Source organism: Xenopus laevis, chromosome 1L (genome assembly GCF_017654675.1).
Source record: "Xenopus laevis strain J_2021 chromosome 1L, Xenopus_laevis_v10.1, whole genome shotgun sequence".
Classification (NCBI taxonomy): Eukaryota; Metazoa; Chordata; class Amphibia; order Anura; family Pipidae; genus Xenopus; species Xenopus laevis.
Window position 1 is genome coordinate 164213481 of NC_054371.1, and position 25203 is coordinate 164238683.

Consider the following 25203-nt stretch of genomic DNA (forward strand, 5'->3'; position numbering starts at 1 on the left):
TATTTTGCCCATCCTAGGACTTTGCAAAGATTTCAGATTAAGCATAGGATTACTTGCCATTGCCAATCAACATATGTGGTATATGCGCTGGTCTGTCCTTGTGGCCTATATTATATAGGCAAGACGATACAAAAACTGAAAGATAGATTCATCAAACATAAAAGTGTGATTAAAATAGAATGCTTGCTTATGGAGTAATCAAAAAATTATTGGTACAAAGTAGCAGTGCACTCGCAAGTTAATAAATGTAGCAAATAAATGTATCAATTGAGGAATTGCAGAGTGAAATACACCGTAACTTTTGTGCCACTTTTGCAGTCCTCCAGTTAACTAGTTCAGGTGCTATAATATTAAATTACTTAAAACTCAACTTTTATTAGTCTCACTAAAAGCATTTTTACCACACAGACACAACATTAGGGATCCTCCTCAATGAAGCTGGACCATGTCCATAAAATTACACAAAACTTAAAAACATACATAGGTGGACAGGTGGGGAAATGGTGAGCTGATAACCTCTCAGCCACTATCTACATAAGTATAGTCATGTACGGGGTATACACAAATTCCCCCTTATTCATATCAGTATATAGACCAATGTCAAGACGCTCAGTATTAGTTAAAATAGTTCTCAAACAACTCTGGAATACCACAAATCTGTGGCTCCACTTGGTGGCTGAAACAATTGTACTTAATTGTAGCCAGCCATGAAAGTTTTACATCAAAAATTGCACTGCCCAGTAAGTAGACAGGTCTCTCGCTCAAACCGCCCACCCAGACCACCCTTCCGTTTGTTTCCCAGAGTGAATCTGCCTAACTACGTAGGGAGCAGAAAGGAGCTAGTCCCCCACTGTCCACCTATGCCTCCCGACGCGTTTCACCGGAAAACCGGCTTCTTCAGGGGCATAAGTGAAATTCGCGTGTTTAGTGAGGCTTTAAATAGGGTTCGTTTCTCTCCGCAGCTTGTAGATGCGCCGCCGTTTCCGCATACGTCATGCGTCACGTGACGCTACGTATGGTCAGTGCGTACGGACGTGCGCTTCATTGTAACAAAGTGCGCATGCGTAACTACATGTTACTGGCGCATGCGTTGTTCTTGACCAAGGAAGTTCCCTGCACTGCCTGAAGTACAATCGGCGCTGTTCTGTGTCAAAGTGCGCCTGCGCCTTTTATAGATAGACGCTTGTCCCATATATTTGTAAGTTCCTCCAATATCTAATATACTACGGACTACAGAACTAAAGCTTGTATCGTATTTGTTGGGGATACAATCTATATTTAAACTAAATTGCTACGGAGTGTGAATTCTCGATGTAGCTATATTTCAGATATGTTCAATGATTTCACCACTTCACAGAACCCTTATTAAAAAAGGAAATTATTGAAAAAATGATAATAATAATAAAGAATTCAAAAAACAATTATTTTATAGGAAGGGGCTAAATGTAAAGCCTTCATTGAGGCCACCTGGAGCTTTACTATTTGTCCAGTAGATCCATTCAGCCTCACGTTTAAGCAGCTTGTTATCTATGTCTCCAATTCTCGTGGTGGATTTGATGTGTTCCACCGCTATAAATTTTATCACTCCACAATTACCTTCAAGAAGTGCATTTACATGGTTGGCAATTGATGTATTTCTTTTATTACGTATGTCTCCCACATGTTCCAGTATTCGTCGCCTAAATTCTCTTTTTGTTTTGCCAACGTACCTAATACCACATGCACATTCCATGACATAAATGACTCCCATGGTCTTACAGTTTATAAAATGTTGGTATGTCGGGTATGGGCAGTTTATCAGAACCCAGTAGCATTTACGTAGACAAAATACTCCAACCCTTTGTAAAAAGTCTACCGTCATATGTACAGGACTCAATGGATGCACTCAGGCACCTTGAGGGGATTACCCTTCAAGATGATCAATTTTTGGCCTGTCTGGATGTGGAGTCCTTATATACCAGTATCATACATGACATTGGTTTAGAAGCAATCAAGGACACCCTAAACCAAAGAGGTCAACAATTTAACACACAATCTTTTCATCCTGGAATTATTGGAGTTTATCCTTAAACATAATTATTTCACTTTTGATGGCAAATATTACCATCAAATAAGGGGGACGGCCATGGGTAGTACCTGTGCACCCACATATGCCAATTTATACCTAGGTTGGTGGGAACGCAATCTAGTGTTCAGTGAGGAATTAACAGAATATACACAACATATTACGTTGTGGCTTCGCTACATAGACGATGTAGTGTTGCTATGGACTGGTACAATATCAATGTTCAATGAATTTGTAAAGAAACTGAACACCAACACAATAAACTTACGGGTAACTTCGGAAATCAACCACGAGGCAGTTAACTTCCTTGACATCCACATCTATCGTGATAAAGACAACAATCTTCAAACTTCGGTGTACAGGAAAGAAACAGCCACAAATAATTTGCTACATGCAAATAGCCAACACCCTACTAACCTTATCAAGGGGATACCCACTGGTCAGTATCTCAGAGTCAGACGACTTTGTAGTTCGCTGGCAGATTTCAAAGTTGAAGCTAAAAAACTTTATAATAGATTTTTACAAAGAGGATATAGTCACAACTGTCTCAAGAGAGCTTATAAAAGAGCGTTAGAATCGGACCGCAATAATCTTTTAATACCTAAGAATCGTAAAAAATTGGACATGGCAGTAGAAGCGAACAAACAACCAATAAGAGTGATTGGTGAGTTTAGTTCACAACACAAAGAAATTTCTGCTATTCTCCAAAAACATTGGCATATCCTTGAGCAGGATGCAGATCTGAGAGAAGCCATAGGGAATTACCCACAAATAACTTACAGACGAAGCAAGAACTTATATGACCGACTCACACACAGTCACTACAACAATCCCACCAAATCAACCTGGCTAACAAATAATATTAAGGGATGCTATAGGTGCGGGAATTGTCTGGCCTGTCCCTATGTACTTAAAAGTACCGTCTTTACCGGCAGACTTGACATTAATGAATATATCATCCAACATTTTATAAACTGTAAGACCATGGGAGTCATTTATGTCATGGAATGTGCATGTGGTATTAGGTACGTTGGCAAAACAAAAAGAGAATTTAGGCGACGAATACTGGAACATGTGGGAGACATACGTAATAAAAGAAATACATCAATTGCCAACCATGTAAATGCACTTCATGAAGGTAATTGTGGAGTGATAAAATTTATAGCGGTGGAACACATCAAATCCACCACGAGAATTGGAGACATAGATAACAAGCTGCTTAAACGTGAGGCTGAATGGATCTACTGGACAAATAGTAAAGCTCCAGGTGGCCTCAATGAAGGCTTTACATTTAGCCCCTTCCTATAAAATAATTGTTTTTTGAATTCTTTATTATTATTATCATTTTTTCAATAATTTCCTTTTTTAATAAGGGTTCTGTGAAGTGGTGAAATCATTGAACATATCTGAAATATAGCTACATCGAGAATTCACACTCCGTAGCAATTTAGTTTAAATATAGATTGTATCCCCAACAAATACGATACAAGCTTTAGTTCTGTAGTCCGTAGTATATTAGATATTGGAGGAACTTACAAATATATGGGACAAGCGTCTATCTATAAAAGGCGCAGGCACACTTTGACACAGAACAGCGCCGATTGTACTTCAGGCAGTGCAGGGAACTTCCTTGGTCAAGAACAACGCATGCGCCAGTAACATGTAGTTACGCATGCGCACTTTGTTACAATGAAGCGCACGTCCGTACGCACTGACCATACGTAGCGTCACGTGACGCATGACGTATGCGGAAACGGCGGCGCATCTACAAGCTGCGGAGAGAAACGAACCCTATTTAAAGCCTCACTAAACACGCGAATTTCACTTATGCCCCTGAAGAAGCCGGTTTTCCGGTGAAACGCGTCGGGAGGCATAGGTGGACAGTGGGGGACTAGCTCCTTTTTGCTCCCTACGTAGTTAGGCAGATTCACTCTGGGAAACAAACGGAAGGGTGGTCTGGGTGGGCAGTTTGAGCGAGAGACCTGTCTACTTACTGGGCAGTGCAATTTTTGATGTAAAACTTTCATGGCTGGCTACAATTAAGTACAATTGTTACCAAGTGGAGCCACAGATTTGTGGTATTCCAGAGTTGTTTGAGAACTATTTTAACTAATACTGAGCGTCTTGACATTGGTCTATATACCGATATGAATAAGGGGGAATTTGTGTATACCCCGTACATGACTATACTTATGTAGATAGTGGCTGAGAGGTTATCAGCTCACCATTTCCCCTACCTGTCCACCTATGTATGTTTTTAAGTTTTGTGTAATTTTATGGACATGGTCCAGCTTCATTGAGGAGGATTCCTAATGTTGTGTCTGTGTGGTAAAAATGCTTTTAGTGAGACTAATAAAAGTTGAGTTTTAAGTAATTTAATATTATAGCACCTGAACTAGTTAACTGGAGGACTGCAAAAGTGGCACAAAAGTTACGGTGTATTTCACTCTGCAATTCCTCAATTGATACATTTATGTGATTAAAATAGGCAAGGAAACCACTCTGTTAGTACAACATTGTATACAACATAACCATAATTTATCGTCGTTACTCATTATGGGTATTGATCAAATTACATGTTCGAGTGGTGGTCTAGATGAAAACACTCTACTTCTAAGAAAGGAAGCAGAGTGGATTTTTCGGCTAAATATGGTGACCCCCTTAGGTCTCAATGATTCATTAAATTTATCCTGCTTTTTACAGAAAAGATAACTTTCGATTAACATCTTGCACAGCTCCTGGATACTATGAATCCTCCTTTTCAATGATCCTGGAAGGTATGTTGTGCTCACTCCTCTAATGTATTTATGCCCTCCAATGTAGTAGCCATATGGACGCAATGTGAAAATGACTTTCAGGTATTAAACTGAAGGCACTAGTAAGGTTTAATGTTTTTTGTCTTTCATGTTTCCATTGTTTGGTATATTATGAATAGTATTTATATTTGTAATTTTGTATACTTATTTGTTCTTTTTGATTTTTTCTAGACTACATATGACTCATGGGACAGGAGATATATATATATATATATATATATATATATATATATATATGTTTTTTGGCTCACAAACGAGATTGCAAAGATTTGACTGAAGTATAAGATATATGACTGAAGTATAAGATATATGACAATATTATTGTTGTTTGATAATACTTGACTGCTTATGCTTTAACAGATATGGTGTCTACTATTGCATATTTTTTTTGGATATATTTGTAAATCCATTTGATTGTGTTTCTTAGATAAATTACCCAGTATAGTATTTCCTATAGACAATAAGATATATGGGGTCTGAACCCTTCTTGGGGGGTATTGTCCTTTGTGTGCACATTAGAAGCCTTAAATGTGGGACACAATAGTCTGATATAATTGTTGTGTAAATTCTATGTTTACAAAAGCAGGCTTACATGTGTTTGGAACGCATGTGCGTTCCACTGTATGTTTATGCGCACATTTCCTCTCATCCCTTAGTGAAGTCCTGTGGCCAGTACGAGTGCCATGTGCATGAGTGATTGGAACGCATATGCGTTCCAATGATCAGCGCACACTTCCTGTCATCGCCTGTAGCTAGGCGGAAATGACGTCACAAGCCGAGAATCAACTGTTTGTGAGCTAATTTGATGTTTCTAAAATTATTTATACTGCACAGTACATGCAATCTTTCTGCCTTTTTTACTATTTTTGTACCAAGTGTTTTGCCCCTGATGAAGACCACTATGGTGGTCAAAACGCGTCAGGTTTCTGCTATGATGTAAGCATACCTCCCAACATTTTGGAAGTATAAAGAGGGACAAAAAAAATTTTTCCAAACGTTGCGCAGCAATTTTTTGACCACACCCCTTTCTGTGGCCACACCCCCTAATTACCATGTTTGTTTTACAAAATTTGGCAGGTCATGAAAGTTTGAAAATATTTCTCCTTATCTAAACTGTGTTTTTGTGTCTCAAAATTGTTACAAAGTATCTTATTTGCACCTGTTAACTGTTCTGGGCTCTCTGCTAAAAGCCAATTAAGTGAGAAACTTTGTTTCTTTTTCTGTCTGTTCAGTGCATAGAAAAGAGGGACTTTCCAGTACAAATGAGGGACTGCGGGTTGAGCTGTCAAAAGAGGGACTGTCCCTCTGAAAAAGGGACAGTATGATGTAAGTGTTTGATATAATAAACTTTGATCTTTTTTAAGTCTGAGTGTGCAATCCACATTTTTATTTATTTATGCGGACGTCACTGGTGACTTGGCGCGAAACAACCAGGAAGTGCGGGGCGCACCAACACAGAAGACGTACCTAAGGGAAGAGACGGTGGAGCCACCCTCTAGTCGGCGCGGCCAGGCTACCTCTCAATCACACCTCCAAGCCGGCTAGTAAGCGGCGCTTAAGTGCGGACGGCCAGTCAGATGGGCGGGCAGGTGGGGGGTATTTTGGGGGGGGGAAGGTCCGCTGTGGTGCGCTGGTCCCCACAGCCGGTCTTACTTACCCGGAGGGTGAAGTGGTAAACCTTCTTTAGGCACCCTCTCCTGAGCCCCTCTGCATGGCCAATCACCTGTCCCCGCTGTCTGTGTGGGTGGTCAGCTCTAACTAGTCTAACAGACCCCAGCAGAGGAATCCCGCGACGGGGGCTAACTATAGAGCACAGGAGTGGCCCTGACTCTCGTCACACCCCAATTGTCAACGCTAGTCGTTGACCATAGTATCCTTTTGTAGGGCCTCCTTGGACGCAGGACACTGAAAAACTGATGTGGAGGAGTTAAACAAGAGGTGATATAGAGGGAGGAGTCCAGCTTTTTTTTTTGTATCAGTGTCCTGCCTCCTGGAGGGAGGAGCTTAACCTTATGGTACCCGTGTCCCCCAAGGCCGTAAGAGAAACTGAGATGACCAAAGGCCCAATTTTTTTTGTATATAGGGTCATCAGGTGAAATGGCTGCTTTGGACCTCACGTCTCCATAATAATCTTACTAACTGCCCAGAGTGCAACTGAACTTTAACAAATGTGGTCAATATCAAGTGTTAGCCTGGGTGTGCTAGGGTGCACCAAAGAATCTGCTATCCATGACCCTATCGCACAATAACTGGCTGCAGATATCACCGAATGATATAGATATTGTGTAACCTTACGTGAAAATTATTTACATATAATGTTCATTATTTTCATAATTTTCTCTGGCAGGGCTTTCGGGGACAGTTAATGGAACAAAAGAGACCCTGTGGAGGTTTGTTGAGACAAGAGATATAGGAATGTAAATATTTTTACTTGTACAGGATAGAAAAAAAATAGTATTTTAGTAACTTGGTGTTACAAGTACATGAATCCTTCCCACAAATTCACTCTCCCTCAAAAAATTCAGATATTGGTCCAAACTGACAATAGTATATTCAATAATAAATTACCATCAACAGCTGCTTGTACATTTTAGCATTTGCTATTTACTGACTGTACACATAACACAATTGGAGGCTTTGATTAACACCTCTTTGCAAGCACTATACAAGCTGTACGTATGTATAACATTATAACTTTTTATGCTTTGAATAACTTCATAAATAGAAATAGTATAAATATACAGAGATTAAGTGCAACATGGTAAAAGACAGTAGGAAGAAGTCCCTGTCCTGTAATAATTCTCAAAACTCACCTGGTCAAGTACATCATTTGATGTAATTAAAGGAACAAAATCATCAAAGTGGTTATTGATGAACTCATTTGGGTCAATTTTTATCTTCTGCAGAAGGTCTGCCCAGAGGCCAGAGTATGCAGGCACTATTTAAACAAAGATAATTGCAGATTTATTAACAGACATGACCAACATGCAGAGAAAAAAAAGGTGAGAATTGAATGCTGGCCTCTTACCAAGAGATGGATGGTTTGCAAGAACAAGCAGCGTCTGTGCCAAATGTTCTGCCTCTGTAGAGTCTGACTCCAGTCCTGGCACATGCGCCAAGACATAAAGTGCTTCCTGCAGGATTCTAGGAGATAGTTGTGACTTTCCCAGCTCTGGCGATTCCTCTGATTCTGTTACAGGTATGTCAGATATCAGATGCTGCGAATTGACCAAAGATAACATACATATCAAATCATTTTGATTTTAATATATGGTGCTTTTTGGAAGCTACCAAGCAATCAACTTGCATTAAAAAACAGAAGTAAAAGAGTGGCAGACATAATTATGACAAATTATGTCATTATCTTGTTCAAAGTTTTGCACTACTCAAGTCAAAACCCTGTTTTCCTCTGAAGAAATTGGTTAAAAAGGTATAAAAGTTTTTCCTTCTTCCTGAGCTTGCTTAAAACCTTTATTAAATGTCACCTTTTTAATAACACCTGCAGCAACATGTATTTTGAGGGTAAACATACAAAGCCCACCAACCTTGTTAGAACTCAGTACAGATTTCAGTTCTATTAAAAATCCTTTCACCAGTTTAGTTCCACCAAAGGATGCTAGCAGCTTTTTTATAGTTTGACGAGACAGCTTTCGCACCTTCCAAGAGCGATTTAGCAGGATGCTGATCAGAGCACGATAGTAAGGTCTGTAAAATTATTAACCACAATAGAATAAATATTAGCAATGGGGCAAATCAGAACTGAGAGGAAACACATAAAAATTCAGCATATACATCCCATAGAGAGTGTTAATAAGAACTTACTGAGCTTTGCTATCTGAAAGTCGATGGGTGTGATCAAGGAGAATCCGCTCTCCCAACTGTAACAATGTGCACAGTGCTGGAGAAGAAAAGCACAGTTAAAAATGTCAGTCACTTGAATTATATGATAGATATCATGTTAAATGAACAAAAAAAAAAAAGTAAAAAAAAAAAAGATAAATATAAAATAAATTAAATAATTATGTGCCAAGGTCATATGGCTAGCTAATACTGAATTAATTATCATGTACATTCACAAAATGTATGGAGGATGAGAGAGAAAAACTGCAGTTGTTGCAGAAAGCCCAGGAAAACATAAGGGAGAACATACAACTACCACACATTGAGGCCTATTTATCAAAGATCGAATTTTCGAATTAGTGTGAATTTTTTTAATTTGAATATACTCACAATTCAACTGGGTAAACAATTTGCATGTCTACAATTTGATCGCATGGTTCAGATTCCGAAAATTTGAATCATATTCGATAAGTGCGAATTGAGTTTTTCGCCCACAAAAAAAAAAAAACTTGAATGTCAGGAAGGCTATTAACATCTCCAAATGGCTCAACGGACCTCTGCCAAACATCATTTTTTTGCAAATTGATTGTGCAATCATTTCCTGATTATTGACTTGTATGTGAGTTCAGCAGGTTCAAGGTGAAAATTCGAATTCTAATTTACTATTCGACCCTTGATAAATCTGCCCCATAATGTCTTTATAGGTAGCCAGATCCTATAATCCCAGCAGTGTTAAACAGTGTACAATCTTGCTGGCCAATTAATTTACTGACATCACACTTAAAGCTGGCCATACATATGGAGATCCGTTCGTTTGGTGAGGTTGTTATACTAGCGTCTCTCTCTTCCCGATATGCCCACCTTGAGGAGGGCAATATCGGGCTGATCCAATCGCGGGCCCTAGGGCCCAACGATCGGATCATAACGAAGATTTTTTGTGGACCTCAATGGGACCTCAGATGGGATTTTTAAGCCCGACCTACTTTCAGCCAGATATCGATCAGGGAAGCCCATCGGAGGGCCCCATACAATGGCCAATAAGTTGCTGACTTAATCTGCTTTAGTCTCCTATCCAAACTCTTAAAAGAAGCCAGTCAGAAGGAAAGTGTAGGGAGTTATCACATATGTGGTTTTGTATTCTGCTAACGTTGTAAGAGAAATGAAAATTGCCTATTTGCTTCCCATAGTATTCACACCAACTCTCCCTGTCCTGATACATTTTTAATTCATGAAACACACACCAACCTTGCCCTTTTCACTTTCTCAAGATTTTTATTATTAACAAAAGTTTGTAGAAATCTTACACTCTTCAGTTGCAGATGCAATAAACTTCTCAGAAGTGAAAATCTGTTTCTTTTCATCTGTTAACAATTGCCAGAAAGTGCTTAGCTTCGCTTCTGCAGATAAGCATAGAAAAAATTATTTTACAATGATGGCTACTGAAACAAGATCAGGGGTACTATGCCCCCCAAATACTGTATATACAGTAAAAAGGTGGCAAATAATTGCAGCATAACAGTAAATTAATTAAAATTACATTTTTGTTTTTTTTGGGGGGGGGTTAGGAAAACTTGGGTCAAATTTGTTTTACATTTTAAAAAAGCATTAATGTTCCTAAACCAGGAGGCAATTATAGGTATTAATATGCACTGAATAATGTGTACTGAAACAAATATCCCCTGTGTATGACATTCTTACAGTCACTGTCATTAGCATTCATCAAAGGCAATTCTCAGAAATTCTTCCCTAGGCTGCCAAGAAAAGATGCCACAAGATGTTGTGTACCATAAACAGTACATTGTATAATATAGTAATTAACGTTGATGAGAAGGATCAAAATGCTGCTATTCATTTGTCAAAAATACTGCAAAATAATTGAATACAGTCAAGCAAGTTGGAACAAGATTATATAGTTGTTTGAATATCAACTTTACGGTCACCTTTACTTTCCGGTTTAAAAAAAATAAATAAATAAATAAAATTTTGAATGCATGGAGCACAATGCATTTTAGAAAATCTCTTAATTTTAGAAAATATTCTCATAATAAATAAAGGCCATGAGATGATATAAATGGTATTTATTTTAAGTATTATTTAATATATGTAATATATTTAAGTATTTTATTAACAATATAAGTTCCAGAAACACTTTGTGCTCTTTTTATTTCATACACCAGTTGTTTTGTATGTAATACAATGCTGTACAATCTTTTCGTGCTATAAAAAAAAATATTATTTTGCAATGAAGAGACAATATATGAGCTAAGTGATAGCTGTATGCATAATTCAAAGCTAAATAACCAATTATATCAGGCTCTGGGATCCTATGGCTGAAAAGCTGCTTTCCCAGCTATATAAATTACTTGCTCCAATTACGCCTGATCACATATATGATTTTCTGATAGCCACTAGGGATTGCTTTATACAATTTAAATTCTTCCATCAAGTGTATATTACACCAATCAAACTCAAAATTATGGGGAGATCACCCAATGCTGAATGCCCGAAGTGTCAGGATAAAGTGAATGCTGGTTTTCGAACATATGGTGTGGGAATGTATACACATTAATAGATACTGGTCCGATGTGATGGGGTATATAGATGAGCAATTGGGATTGCCTAGGGTTAAGACCACAGAGGTATGTCTCCTAGGAATAGATGATGACTTCACTCCCCGAAACAACTCTAGGAAACTAATGAGAACAGCATGTTTTATGCAAAAAAACTTGATTGCAATAAAGTGGATGAGTCCTGACCAAAGCTGGTAGAATGGATAGCACTGGTGAACAAAACACTACCACTCATAAAACTGAAATATGTAGCCCGGGGTTCTACCTCAAAATTTGAAAACATTTGGGCCTCATGGATAGATGCTAATCCAACAGTAGCACTCCCTGATCCACCCATGTTACAATATATGTGTATGGTGGTTGACCTGTTATTGTATACCTTTGTTAGGAATATGCTAAGCTGTGAAATGGACTGTGAATGTCTTTGATGTGTACATTGTTTGTTCAAATCAAAAATAAAACTTTAAAAAAAAACTAATTATATAATGCATAAAAACTTACCATGCTGAGTCTCAACTACTGACAGCCTGCAGATAAGGACGGCTGCTGCCAAGCCTTCTGCCAACACAGTGAATTGAGAGGTTTGTGATGAAGCTTTCTCCACAGTCTGAATTAACAGAGGTAACATTTCCGAAGCCTGCTGCAGAGTGTCACCTGAAGAAAACCCATAACATGAATGCATGTGCAATATCTTGGGAATAAAAACAAGGCACCGAAATTTCTTTTCTACAGCAGAAAATTCAAGACGATATTTATTTCAATATCCCAATACCCCATAAACCATATGGAAATGTAAACAGCAGCTCACAATATGTTAAGGGATTTTTCAGTAAACAGCAAATTTTAGCTTTTACTCACCCCTGAATGACACAAGCATACACTGAAGGTAGGAATGTCTCACTCCAGTGGTGCTGGTCTTTAGAACTAAAGCTTTCTGGAACCATTCGACAAGCTTCTTAGGAACCTCTGTGTTGAATTTCTGACACCACAGAGTAAGTATGGATACAGCATGTATCAAGGTCCCCTCATGAACTAGAAAACAAAAGACCACAGAGCAAATAAGGTTTTAAAGTCCCCAAAACAGACAAACAATGTGAAAGTGGCAAATAAGGCCTTACACCAATTTAGAATGCAAAAACAATTCATCCACTGATAAAAGGTATAATTATACTTCTGTGGAAGTCATGCTTGTGAATTGATGCTCAAAAAATCAATTAGTGTGTGTCCTAACCTTCTTGCTGAAGGAAAGGGATGAACAATTCAGATATGGTGCTACTCAGTTCTTGATTGGAGTTTCCAGATACTACGTGGTGACTGAGACTGCCAATGCCTAAAAAGTAAACAGAGAAAATTAGAAAAAACGATTATGGGTTTTTTAAATTTGCCTTTTAAAACTAAAGAATAAATAATGAGGACCAATTGAAAAGTTGCTTAGAATTAGCCAGCCATTCTTTAACATACAAAAAGTTAACGTAAAAAGTGTTTGTTTTTTCTCGATTGGAGAAAACGTTGATAAAAACCTTGGGTGTGAAAAAAAACACATGCTTTTTTTTCCCGAAAACTTTGAATAGTCGGAATTTATTTAAAAGGTTGGCGAGGTTGTAAAGAAAATAAATTGGACTGAGATTCTAGCTCGCACGTAAATATTTTTCCATGAAAAACATGCACAGGTATATTTTGTAGCAGTTTTTTCTTAAAGGAGAAGGAAAGGTCTTTTAACTTGGGGGTGACAAAAGTTAGGCACCCCCAAGTGATCGCATGTACTTACCTGAAACCCCGGACCGTTGCACCTATTAGGAGAAAACTTCCAGCGAGAAACATGGTGCAATTGTCTTTCAACTTCTTCTATCTTCAAATTTCCTGGGGCTGAAGCATGCGCAGTAGAACAAAATAGCCGACTTTTTCATTAAAGTTCGTCTTTTCGCGCTACTGCGCATGCGCAGCGGCGAGAAAAAACGAAGAAGCCAGAAGACGATTGCTTCATGGTGCTCTCTGAAAGAATCCCAGGCCGGTGCAATTTTCTCCTTATAGGAGCACCAACGTTTCAGTTAAGTACATGCAATCACTTGAGGGTGCCTAACTTTTGGCACCACCAAATTAAAAGGTCTTCCCTTCTCCTTTGAATTATTTGCCTTTTTCTTCTGACTTTTTTCAGTTTTCAAATGCGGGTCACTGACCTCATCTAAAAACCAATGCTTTGTAAAGCTACAAATGTAACTGTTACTTTTTATTACTCATCTTTATAGTCAGATTCTCTCCTATTCATATTTGAGTCTCATTCAAATTAGTGCATGGTTGCTATGGTAATATGTACCCTAGCAACCAAACCAGATGGATGTAATTGCAAACTGAAGAGCTGCTGCATTAAAAGCTAAATAAGTCAAAAACCACAAATAATAAAAAATGAAAACCAAATGCAAGTTGTCTCAGAATATCACTCTCTACATCATACTAAAAGTTAATTCAAAGGTGAACAACCCCTTTAAAGGATAAGTAAACCATAAAAATAAATGAATGTAAAATTGACGAGGCTGCTATTCTAAGTACTTTTGTAATGTACATTAATTATTTATTTTGTTTTATTCCAAGATATTAAGGGATACATGTACTATTAATATGAATGAATTTTGTTCCAACATCGCCACCTGCTGGTCAGTTTCCCACCAGTCTGACCACCAAGTAGTCAAGGAAGTTGTTAGGAGAAAGAAAGAGACTGCCCAGATGTTCTTCTGGATAGGAAAAAAAATAGAAACCTTTCTCATATCTTTCCTAACTAGAAGAATATCAGAACAGCCTCTTTGTTTCTCCTGACAACTTCCTTGACTACTTGGTGGTCAGACTGGTGGAAACTGACCAGCAGGTGGAGATGTTGTAACAAAATGCATTCATATTAACAGTACATGTATCCCTTGATATCTTGGAATAAAAACAATATCAATAATTAATGTACATTGCAAAGTTTCTTAGAATAGCCCCCTCATCAATTTCGCATTCACTTATTTTAAAGGTTTACATATCCTTTAAAGGGGTTGTTCCCCTTCCTAACACTTTTTTCAATTCAGTTGTTTTTAGATTGTTCCCCAGAAGTAAAGACTTTTTTCAATTACTTTCCATTATTTATTTTTTATGTTTTTTCCAAAATCTAAGTTTAAAGTTGAATGTCCCTGTCTCTGGTGTTTGAGTCTGTCAGCTCAGTAATTCAGGTGCAGAATCTGAACTGTTACAATTTTGCAACATTGAGTCGATACATTTCTCAGCAGCATTTCTGGAGTATTAGTAACTATTGTATCAATTCTAACAGCTGCCTGTAATGAAGCCCAGGGATTCTGCTTAGCAGGGACAAAGATAAGAAATGTATCAACTAAATGTATCAATTTTGAACAGTTTACAGGATCGGCGACCCCCCCCCAGAGCTGCTTCAGAAGGAGAGAAATGACACTTTACACTTCAATATTAGGAAAACCGTCACACATAGAAAATAGAAAGTCATTGGAAAAAGTCCTTATTTCTGGTGATCTATCTGAAACCAACTAGTTGTTTGAAGATGAACCACCCCTTTAAGTACTATATGAAGACTAATCTAAAGTGAAAAGCCAGTAGCATAGAATGGAGCTCAACCCATGCGACAAAACTTTGCTCACAAGTTCAGCTGAATATTACTGAACCAGAAGAAACTTAGAGAAAAATTACAAACAAATTAAAAAATCAGCATTCTAGATAGGCTGTCAGAATTAGGTTTGTTCTCTTGAGTTGCCTGCATGGTGATAAGTATTTACAAATACATCCAAGGATAATGCAAACAAATTACATGTAGTGTGCTGATTATTTGCCATACAGAATGTTCGAGGGCCGGATTAAATTAAAATGTCATGCAGTGAAGTCTATGGAGCCTTTAGGCAGGTTGCAGCCATAAAAAAAAAAAATCTTTGGAGGATCACATACGGCCCATGGGCCTCCAGAGGGACAGCCCTAGGTCAGAATTCTTAAAGGGGTGGTTCACTTTTAAGTTAACTTTTAGTATGTTATGTAAAAGTAGCAGTATGCTTTCAGAGTAACTGCCAAAGAGTAATTTTATGAATGGATAATGTTATTCACACACCAGGTCCCAGCTTGGATATGCTTCTTTATAGAACAGTAAAAATTATGAAAGTTATTTGGAAATCAAAACAGCTAGAATGAGGAACATAGGATTGAATATTAGTAAATAAAATTTTCACCTGAAAGTACACTCATCTTTTGGGCCACAGCTGTCAGTTTTCCCTCTGACCCTAAAAAAAAAAAAACAGTGTCATATCACAAGTCCAGTATAAATAGTCCTAAGAGATCAAGTTATACCAAAACCTCACCTCCTAAAACTGCAAACAAGTGTTTTCCCACAGTCTCGACTGCTGTTGGGTCGCTGCACTGATGTGCAAGGTTCTGTAGGGCGACAACAGCTCCGTCCATCAGCTGAGTGCTGTTGGATTTTAACTGACCTTTACATAGTAAGTTTAATGAAATGGAAAAAAAAAAAAAAAAGATGACATGTTATAAGATGTACAGTGTTTTATTTAAAAAAGATATCCAACTGGATACGCTTACTAGAAATTCATAGCTACAACGCACCTGCAAGACCTTTGCCTAGTTCACCGGCATACTGGCTAAGATCAAGGTTAACAGATGAAAATAAGGAAGAAATAGCTGCAAAATAAAACAAACATAAATTCTTTGTAACACTATACAGGTATGGACTCCTATCAAGAAAGCTCTGAATTACATGAAGGCCTTTTGCCATAGAGTACATTTTAAGCAAACAATTCAGATTTTTTTTACCATTGTTTCCTTTTTAGCTGTAATAATAAACTAGTACCTTGCATTTGATCCAAACTAAGTTGCAAAAATCCATATTAGTGGCATAACATTTATATGGGGTTTATTTAATGTAAAAATAATTTATATCAGACTTAAGGTACCGTGAAACAGAACTACAGAAAGATCCCTTATCCAGAAAACCCCAGGTCCCAAGCATTTTGGATAATAGATTCTATACCTGTACTATATTTGACAGTTACCAAACAGTAAAGCGATTATGTCATTATTTTTATGGTGCAGTTTTATATTACTAAATTACACTGGGTACATTGCAAATAATTCATTCTACCATTTAAAATATTATTCTTTTACCAATAAATTGACTTTTTTAGCTGTAATATTGGTGTGTAGGCAGTTATCTCAGATCATTGTGCCTGGTCATGTGCCTTTAGATAGAGCCAGAACTTCACAATGGAACTGCTTTCAGATAAGCTATTGTTTCCTAACTCAATGTAACTGAAGTAGTCATGGCAGGACTTGGATGTCTTACTATTGAGTGCTATACTCACATTTACCCTTAGGTGGGTCATAGGAGGATTTTTAGCAAAGTAAATGCCAGGGGGCTGTTATTTTGTTACCTGACCATTATTCTGTTGAAAGGCAGTTGGAAAGGGGAAGGGGGAGAGGTGATATCAATCCATCTTGCAATGTATAAGTAAAAAGTGACTGAAGTTATCAGAGCACAAGTAATATGGCTGAGGGCACGACGAGACCCACGTCAATTTTCAAAATTAAATATTATTTTTAAAAAACTGTTTGCTCTTTTGAAAAATGTATTTCAGTGCATGATTCCGCTGGAGAAGTGCTATTAGCTTATGCATTCTGTAAAAAAAAAAAAAACACGTTTTCCCATGACAGAATCTAGATTTCTTAAAGGAGAAGGAAAGCTCCAAGACAATTTATTGCCAATAGATTAGCCACAATAGTGCAAGCTAGAACGCTATATTTATTCTGCAGAATGGTTTACCATACCTGAGTAAACAGCTCTAGACACTGTCTCTATTTGTTTACGATAGAAGCTGCCATATAAGCTTGGTGTGACATCACTTCCTGCCTGAGTCTCTCCCTGCTCACTTACAGCTCTGAGCTCAGATTACTGCAGGGATGGGAGGAGGGAGGGGGAGAGGACCAAACTGAACATGCTCAAGCCCTGCCATGGAGGTTTATGCTGAAAACAGGAAGTCTGATACAGAAGCCCATGTCTACACAATAAAAGGAAAGAAATGCTGTGTTTCTTTTGACGGAGGACTCAGAGCAGCATTACTTTGAGGGTTTACTGGTTTATTTATATAGACCTTTCTGATAAAGCTTACTTAATTTTAGCCTTTCCTTCTCCTTTAACCAAAAAAATAAAACATTACTTACTATCAATCACATTCTCAGGGCTGCGCAGAAGAGACTTTTGTAACACAGGTAACACCTGTTCTTTAAACTCTGAGTGGGAAAGCAGCTGCAGTAATGGAATACAGCTATCCTGAAATAAAATGACAAATATCATCAAACTGTACCGAGGCAAGATCATCAACACAGTAAACAAAAAAATAACTGGACTCACAAGCACATATTTCGGAGGTTTTCCTTTACTCATAAGAATGGTCTTTACGTAGAAATCTAAGATGTTGTTCTGAAATAGAAAATAAGAGCACACAATGATAAAACTGCTTCTGAAAAACAGCAAAAAATAGACAAAAGACAGCTTCTTTACAGTCAGTTATAACATTTGGGTTTGGCCTCCAAACATACCCTGCATTTATTTAGCACTTCCACTTGCTTCTGCTTCATGCAAAACTGAACAGCAAGGCCAAGAATTCCAGCTAAATACTGGTTAGGCTCCAGGCTGAGAACGGTGTCCAGGTACCTTTCAACAAGACCAGCATTCTGGAAATATCACAGCAAATTAAAACTGTAATGATTTGAAAACACACAGCAATAAAGACAGACAGGACAGCTATCACACACCTCCTTCCACAAATTGTTCATCTTCCTCGTTGACCCATCAACAGCATGTTTGTGCAATCCTCCAAGTATCTCCATCAGCAGAAGGGATTGACAATCCACCTGTTGAAAAAAAAAAAAATCAAAGCAGTCTATCGATGATTCATGTTGAGTGCATAGTGAAAGGTGAAAATTGATTATAGATGTTCCCCCTTACAAATAAATTGGTAAAAATAAAGCACGGACCCAGGATATTCACTAAAAGTATACCATGCCAGGTTATTGTGATCAGTGCCGTAGCTCACAATGAGTATTAAAAAAAAACACATTCAATTTATTGTTATGATATAGCGACACTGATAGCAAAGTTTGTAATAGCTTCAACAGATGAGCAATGTAGGCTTTTGACTCCAAAAATGATTTGTTGGGTGATGTAATTGTACCACACAATGTAGACATTTGTCTGCTTCTTTTGAGTAAGACCAGCAATTTTTGTAATAAAATCATGAATGTGCCCCTGCTCCCTATTAGATGAGACGTGCACACAAAATGCATACCAGTTTCTTCCATGTTTCTCCCTGTTGTTTCTCCTTGCTGGCAAATACAACCCTGACAACAACATAAGTCCAGGATAATGCCAAAGCTGCAGCTGATCCAGAACTCTTGCTGCAAAAAAAGAAGTTGCAAACAATAACAATCATAGGTTGCAACCAGCACTGTAGATTATCCATGGTGAATTGTGCTTACCTAGGTTCTGTATTCCGGGTTCCAAACCCAAATGACTGTAGTGACTGCAATAAATTTTTAGTTGTTACTTCTGGCTGAGATTCCAACAACTGCTGGACAGCAGAATGCAAAGCTCGCCGGGAGGCTGCATCTCTGCAGAGTAAAATGATAATTGGCAAATTATAAAGTTCAAGGTAAATATATATATAAATAACATGTATATATTGTATATAGATATAGTCAAATAATACATAAATTATATGTATACAATAGAATATATACATACTCAAATACAGTTATGTGAATACTCACCGATAACGGTGCAGAGTTAAACAGAACAGCTTACATAGACCTTTAATGGCTGCCTCAGGCAGATCTGTACACAAAAGGCAAAAAAAATAAAATAAAGAAAAAAAAAAAGAGCGTTCATACAGTAAAAAAAAAAACATCCAAAACTGTAAATGCAATGATTGCAAATAAGAAATGGAATAATACAGCTGATAAACAATCATTCCTTATCACTTGTGCAATTAAGAGGAGTAACAGTGGCATAACTAGCTATGGTAAGTGCCCAGATATAAATTACTAGTCACTGGTAAAAACAATTATGTCCAGTGGGTAATTTTCTTTTTTCTTATATAAAACTCCTTGTTCATAGGTGCCTTGAAAAGCCCCTGGCATTAGCAGAGGCTAATTTGAACCAATTATAGGTCAAGCACATATCCTGCATTTTGATGCGGGACAAAGATAAAATATGTTTAAATCAAGCGTTCTGGATAACAGGTCCTATACCTGTATTAGATGGGAGGCTGCAATTTAGTGTATGCGGTTCAAGGCTGTGCTTTAAATTGCTGTTAGTTTCATACCACCACTCACAAACTTTTTAAAAGTCGGGATGCACTGAATCCACTATTTTGCCACACCTATGATATTACAAAAGGGGTGGGGCAAGCAGACGTATAAAACTAGAAGCAGGAAGCCGGCAGTGTAAGGTCGCAGGCGGGGAAGAGTAGGCAGAAGAGCTCGGATCTAACCCACCCGGTTTGTCAGTGCAGGGCAACAGTACATCATATTTTTAAATTACTTCATTTTTAAGTGTTACTATTCAGGTCCAGAGGTACATGGGTCATTTGTCAGCATCACTTAACATTTAGTAACCAATAAAATATCCTCACCTTTTCCTGAGATACAAGTCTTTAGTTCACTAAGGATTTCTTTGCGCTCCTTTACACTGGATGTTGTCACTTTTGCAGCAAATTTTTTCAGAGTGTCCTGTACCTGCACAGAAGTGACATTTACATTTAATCAAGTATTTCAGATCTAAAGGTACATTGGAACCATCAGCACTTCATCATACTGCTTTTGTAAGTACGCTAAAGCTAATCATGGCACAAACAATTCGATCAAATTATTAGATCTATACATCAATTGTAAACTAAGGAAGAAAAATATATCACAATATGGTTCTTGAAGCAATACCTCTATCTAGGTTTAAAGGGTACTAGATGCATCAATCTCAGTTTCAATCAAGCACTGTCAAATATTAATTGAAAAATTAATTTGGAAACATTTAGTATATGTAATCAATGCTTCCTAAGGTCAAACATCCATAGTAAATGGATTTAACTATGCCAGTGGTACCTGAACATTTATAGAAACTAAGTACAAGTATAGGGTTAGTTGCTCCAACAATTCTGGACTAACGTAACCTAAATGTATACATTACATATGTACAGCACATTTAACATATTTTTCTGCATGCTTCAAACACTAAGTGGCCATAACAAATGGAATCTATTGACTGTATTACACCATTTCTGTTCAGGGTCTCATTCAAATGAGCAATTTTAGATTTTAATCAGGTTGTGTTATTTACTTTTCCTAGAACATTTTAAAAATGTGGGACACAGAAAACACTTATAGGGTTATGTAACAAATGGCACTAAGTTTGCCCAAAAGCAGTAACTTATAGCACCCAATCAGCAGGTAGCATTTACTCGTCACCTGTTTAAAAGCAAATATCTTATTGGTTGCTATGGATGACTGCTCCTGTGCAAACCTAGCGCCTTTTATTACATATGGGGATAGTGCCTTACTTCTAGTCATTGGTACAACAAACCTTTACATTTAACTGCCACTGACTATAAAAAAACTCAATGATTATGTGGTGTCATTAAACTCAATGATTATGTGGTGTCATTAAAGGAGTAAAAGATGTAGACTTCAAACTTTGTACATTGGGTTTTGGGCTTCTGTGCCTGTCTAAGGTAACCACACCCCTTTAGCAGTAAAGATATATGCCTCCAAAGATGCCCCAGTAGCTCCCCATCTTTTTTTTTTGCTGATTCACTGCACATGATCTGTGCTGCTGTCAGTTACTGAGCTTAGGGGCTGACATAGAATATAAATGTCACAATATAAGGCTGATTAGTAATTAATAGAGATAATTACAACATGGCAGCACAGAAACCAGAGCAACTATCATAAGAATCTAATCTAATAATCAGCAGTATCATCTTGTATTACAGACAAACCTAATTTTCTGCTTGATAATTTGCAATGACCCCTAAGCTTAGCTTCTCAACAGCTGCTTCGAGCCCACTGAGCATGTGAGTGTCACAGACACTTTCCAAGATGGTGATTGTCTGTGACAAGTTTGAAGTCCTGGATCAGTGATGCTATTGAGAAGCTAAAACTTTAGGCTGGTGCAATAAATCCAGTATATAAAAATGTGATATTTTTAGCCATTTTAGGGTTTACTTTTCCTTCAAAGAGGTGGTTCACCTTCCAAACCCTTTTTTCAGTTCAGTTGTTTACAGAAAGTTTACCAGAATCCATAACTTTTTTTCAATTGCTTTCCATATTTTATTTTTGACTGGTTTTCTAGAACAAAGTTTAATGTTCCTGTCTCTGGTGTTTCAGTCTGGCAGCTCAGTAATCCAGGTGCAGATTCTGATTTGCTACATTAGTTACAACATTTCTCAGCAGCATTTGTGGAATATTAGCAACTATGTTATCAATTCAAACAGGGATTCTGTTCAGCGGGGCCAAAGATACGAAATATATCATTCAGAACATTTATAAACTGTGAAAAATAACACTTTAAACTTCAATATTAAAAAAATGATAAATAGAACAGATAAAAGAATTTAAAGAGTCTTAAACAAAATTAAAAAAAATAAAATAAATAAAACAATTTCTGGCGAACTAACTGAAAATAACTGAACTGAAAAAAGTGTTTTAAAGAATTTAAATTCTAAATATACTATCATACTTAATCACACTACTAGTACAATTATATGTCTTAACCCATTTATATTTATGTTTAGTGTTTCTAGTTCTATGAAGCAAGACCATCTTTACATTTTGTATCAGTTGTGCATGTGCTTTGTATGTAATGTATGTTTTTTATGTATACACTCTTCTACTGTGGAGTGATGTGGAATATAATGGTGCTTCATAAACACGTGTTAATAAAAATAATTATAATACAAGTTTCTGTATGATTATAGATAAATAATGAAAAGAGGGATCTGTTTTTTCATTAATTTAATGGCAATGAAATCTGCTTCACAGCAAGACTGTGCAGAAGCAAGTAACTATACCATAATGCAATATGCTATGATAAGCATTTACTAGAAAGATCCCATGCATTAAAAACTGCCAGATACGTATTAACGTTTTGGTTGAACTTATTTTGTAAGATGAAAGAAACAAGTTAGGGACCCCAAATTATGACCAAACCAAAATCACACATGTAGATATACGTAGAATGGGTTGAAACAAGCAAATTTTAATGAAAACCAGAAGGGCTCATTAGGCCCAGACTGGAAATCTGTGGGTTCTGGCATATGCCAGTAGGGCTGTTGTAAGATGTCACTATTCAGTGGGATGGGGGGGCTGTGTGGGCCTCTTTGTACTTGAAATGCCAGGGCCTATTTTGACTGCTTGCCTTCTGCTAAGGATTATGTTACAATATATATAAATAATTGTTTATTAAATGACAGGACTGGATTTGCTAACCCTTCAGCCAAGATGACAAAATAAGAATCAGCACAAATCAGAGCCAGTGACTGCTGAGCCACTGATCCATTATTTCATCTAGAAACCCCTATATTATGGCATGTAGCCGATTAAATAATAATAATTTGGCGACAGAACCAAGGTAAAATAGGATCTGCTTATTCTGGGATTGCTTATTCTGAGAAAATCCGGCTTCTAAAATAATTTATGACAGATTGGAAGGTGTATTTGAATTTGATTGTGATCTGAGAAAGACTAGACTTTACGTGACTTTATTTAGCCTCCTAATCTTTCCATCCCATATGGGCTTTTCGTAGAAGACAACGTGAAAGAAACGTTATCAGACTTGTACCCAGTCTAGTTATGTAGGCGAAACACGACACGCGTGCACTAATACATCTACTTTCTTATGTGTGCGTAACAAGGCCTCGCGCATAGGTGAGAAGCAACACAGAACATGTAACATTTTCACACAGAGCTACCAACTAGAACAGCGATATAGTCGGACCCCGTTACTGCTGATAAGGCACACTAACCTGCGTGTCCGTCGCCATCTTACCGGCTTCAACCCAGGAAGCACTTCTAACACATTTCCGCTCCTTTGGCAGTGACCATTCTTTGGTTGTTTGGGGTGTGCGCGTCATTTCCGATGCCTAAGTTATAGTTGTGTTGGAGGAAGCGTGTTAATTAAAAAAAATGTAGGGGGTCTATTTGTGCGACTTTAGTACTACTAAAACCGGTACCATTCCCTACTGTGGTGATCCACTGCCGTACCGGTACCAAAGCCGCGATTTTATAAGGTTGCCTGTGCTCGATGGCGCTTATGCTGCTTGGGTGGCTTTCTACACAAGGGAGAGAGCTGTCTGAGGGAGAGTGCTGGCTTATAAGAGCAAGAGGCAGAGGGTACTCTAATATAAACGAGCGGATAAGGTTCTGACTGAGGATCTAACTAGTGAAGTATCAGTAATCATATATGAGATTCTGCAAGGGTACGTAATGTGGCCTGTACCAATGCTCCCCAAGAAGCAGTGTCTCCACCGAACTTCAGTGTTCCCCAATCAGTGTGTCCCGTACCCAGCGCTCCCCAATCAGGGTATCCACCACCCAACGCTCCCCAATCAGTGTGTCCACCACCCAGCGCTCCCCAATCAGGGTATCCACCACCCAGCGTTTCCCAATCAGGGTGTCCACCACCCAGCGCTCCCCAATCAGGGTATCCACCACCCAGCGCTCCCAAATCAGGGTTTCCACCACCCAGTACTCCCCAATCAGGGTTTCCACCACCCAGCTCTCCCCAATCAGGGTTTCCACCACCCAGCTCTCCCCAATCAGGGTTTCCATCAGCCAGCGCTCCCCAATCAGGGTATCCACCACCAGTGGCGTAACTAGATGTTGTTGGGCCCCACATCAAATTAATTTTAGGACCCCCAACATATCCAGTGTTTGTCCTGTTTTACCAATATATGTTCAAATTGCTCATCAATGAGAGCCTCATGGGGCCCCCTGTACCTCCTGGGCCCCCCTGCAGCCGCAGGGTCTGCTTCCTCTGTAGTTACGCCCCTGTCCACCACCCAGTGCTCCCCAATCAGTGTGGCCACCACCCAGGGCACCCAATCAGGGTATCTACTACCCAGTGCTTCCCAATCAGAGTATCCACCACCCATTGCTCCCCAAACAGTGTGTCCATCACCCAGTGCTCCCCAATCAGTGTTTCCACCAACCAGTGATTCCAGTGGCCTCAAAGAAGGTGCCTTTTGATTTCCTCGCTTGGAAGCAAGCTTTGCAAATACTAAAGAGTCTTCTGAAGGCAAGCACAGGGTTATTAAATAGCATATAGCTGCTCTTATTTGCTAAACCCCAAGAATCCTTTTAAGATTGTGTGGTTTCCCCAAAACACTTTTATACATTTGAAGGTAGCTCACTAAAAAAAAAAAAGTTGAGGCCTCTGTAGTCTAGAGAAGATGAAAAAGTGGAGAAGCCAAAACTGATGGTAAGTCCCAAGAAGGTGCAATCATGTCTCTAAATAACAGGAATTGTACATACTGTATAATTAAAGGGGTTGGTCACCTTTGAGTTAACTTTTAGTATGATGTAGAGAGCGGAAATGAGACAATTTGCAACTGTTTTTCATTTGTGGATTTTGCGTTACTTAGCTTTTTATCGAGCAGCTCTCCAGTTTGCAGTTTCAGCTGTTTGGTTGCTAGGGTCCAAATTACCCCAGCAACCATGCATTTATTTGAATAAGAGACTGGAATATGAATAGGAGAGGGCCTGAATAGAAAGATGAGTAATAAAAATGACCAATAGCTATAAATGTGTAGTCTTACGCAGGCCCGGATTTGTGGAGAGGCCACCAAGGCCCGGGCCTAGGGCGGCA

At 38.2% G+C, this 25203-nt stretch overlaps 1 protein-coding gene across 1 annotated transcript in view; it reads right to left on the reverse strand.

The window, feature by feature from the left end:
* gcn1.L (GCN1, eIF2 alpha kinase activator homolog L homeolog) overlaps positions 1-23846 on the reverse strand; it is a 70343-nt gene extending 46497 nt beyond the window's left edge. The window contains exons 1-20 of the mRNA XM_018261525.2: positions 23363-23846; positions 19979-20081; positions 19116-19179; positions 18825-18956; positions 18635-18743; positions 18102-18200; positions 17886-18020; positions 17698-17766; positions 17508-17616; positions 15897-15971; positions 15638-15766; positions 15509-15559; positions 12523-12621; positions 12150-12323; positions 11793-11945; positions 10026-10118; positions 8704-8779; positions 8427-8586; positions 7910-8099; positions 7695-7819 (exon numbers count right to left, since the gene is read on the reverse strand). Coding sequence (XP_018117014.1) covers positions 7695-7819; positions 7910-8099; positions 8427-8586; positions 8704-8779; positions 10026-10118; positions 11793-11945; positions 12150-12323; positions 12523-12621; positions 15509-15559; positions 15638-15766; positions 15897-15971; positions 17508-17616; positions 17698-17766; positions 17886-18020; positions 18102-18200; positions 18635-18743; positions 18825-18956; positions 19116-19179; positions 19979-20081; positions 23363-23470 — 2253 coding nt within the window. The 5' untranslated portion in view covers positions 23471-23846. The remainder of the gene's footprint in view (positions 1-7694; positions 7820-7909; positions 8100-8426; positions 8587-8703; positions 8780-10025; positions 10119-11792; positions 11946-12149; positions 12324-12522; positions 12622-15508; positions 15560-15637; positions 15767-15896; positions 15972-17507; positions 17617-17697; positions 17767-17885; positions 18021-18101; positions 18201-18634; positions 18744-18824; positions 18957-19115; positions 19180-19978; positions 20082-23362) is intronic.
* Between the last annotated feature and the right edge of the window lie 1357 nt (positions 23847-25203).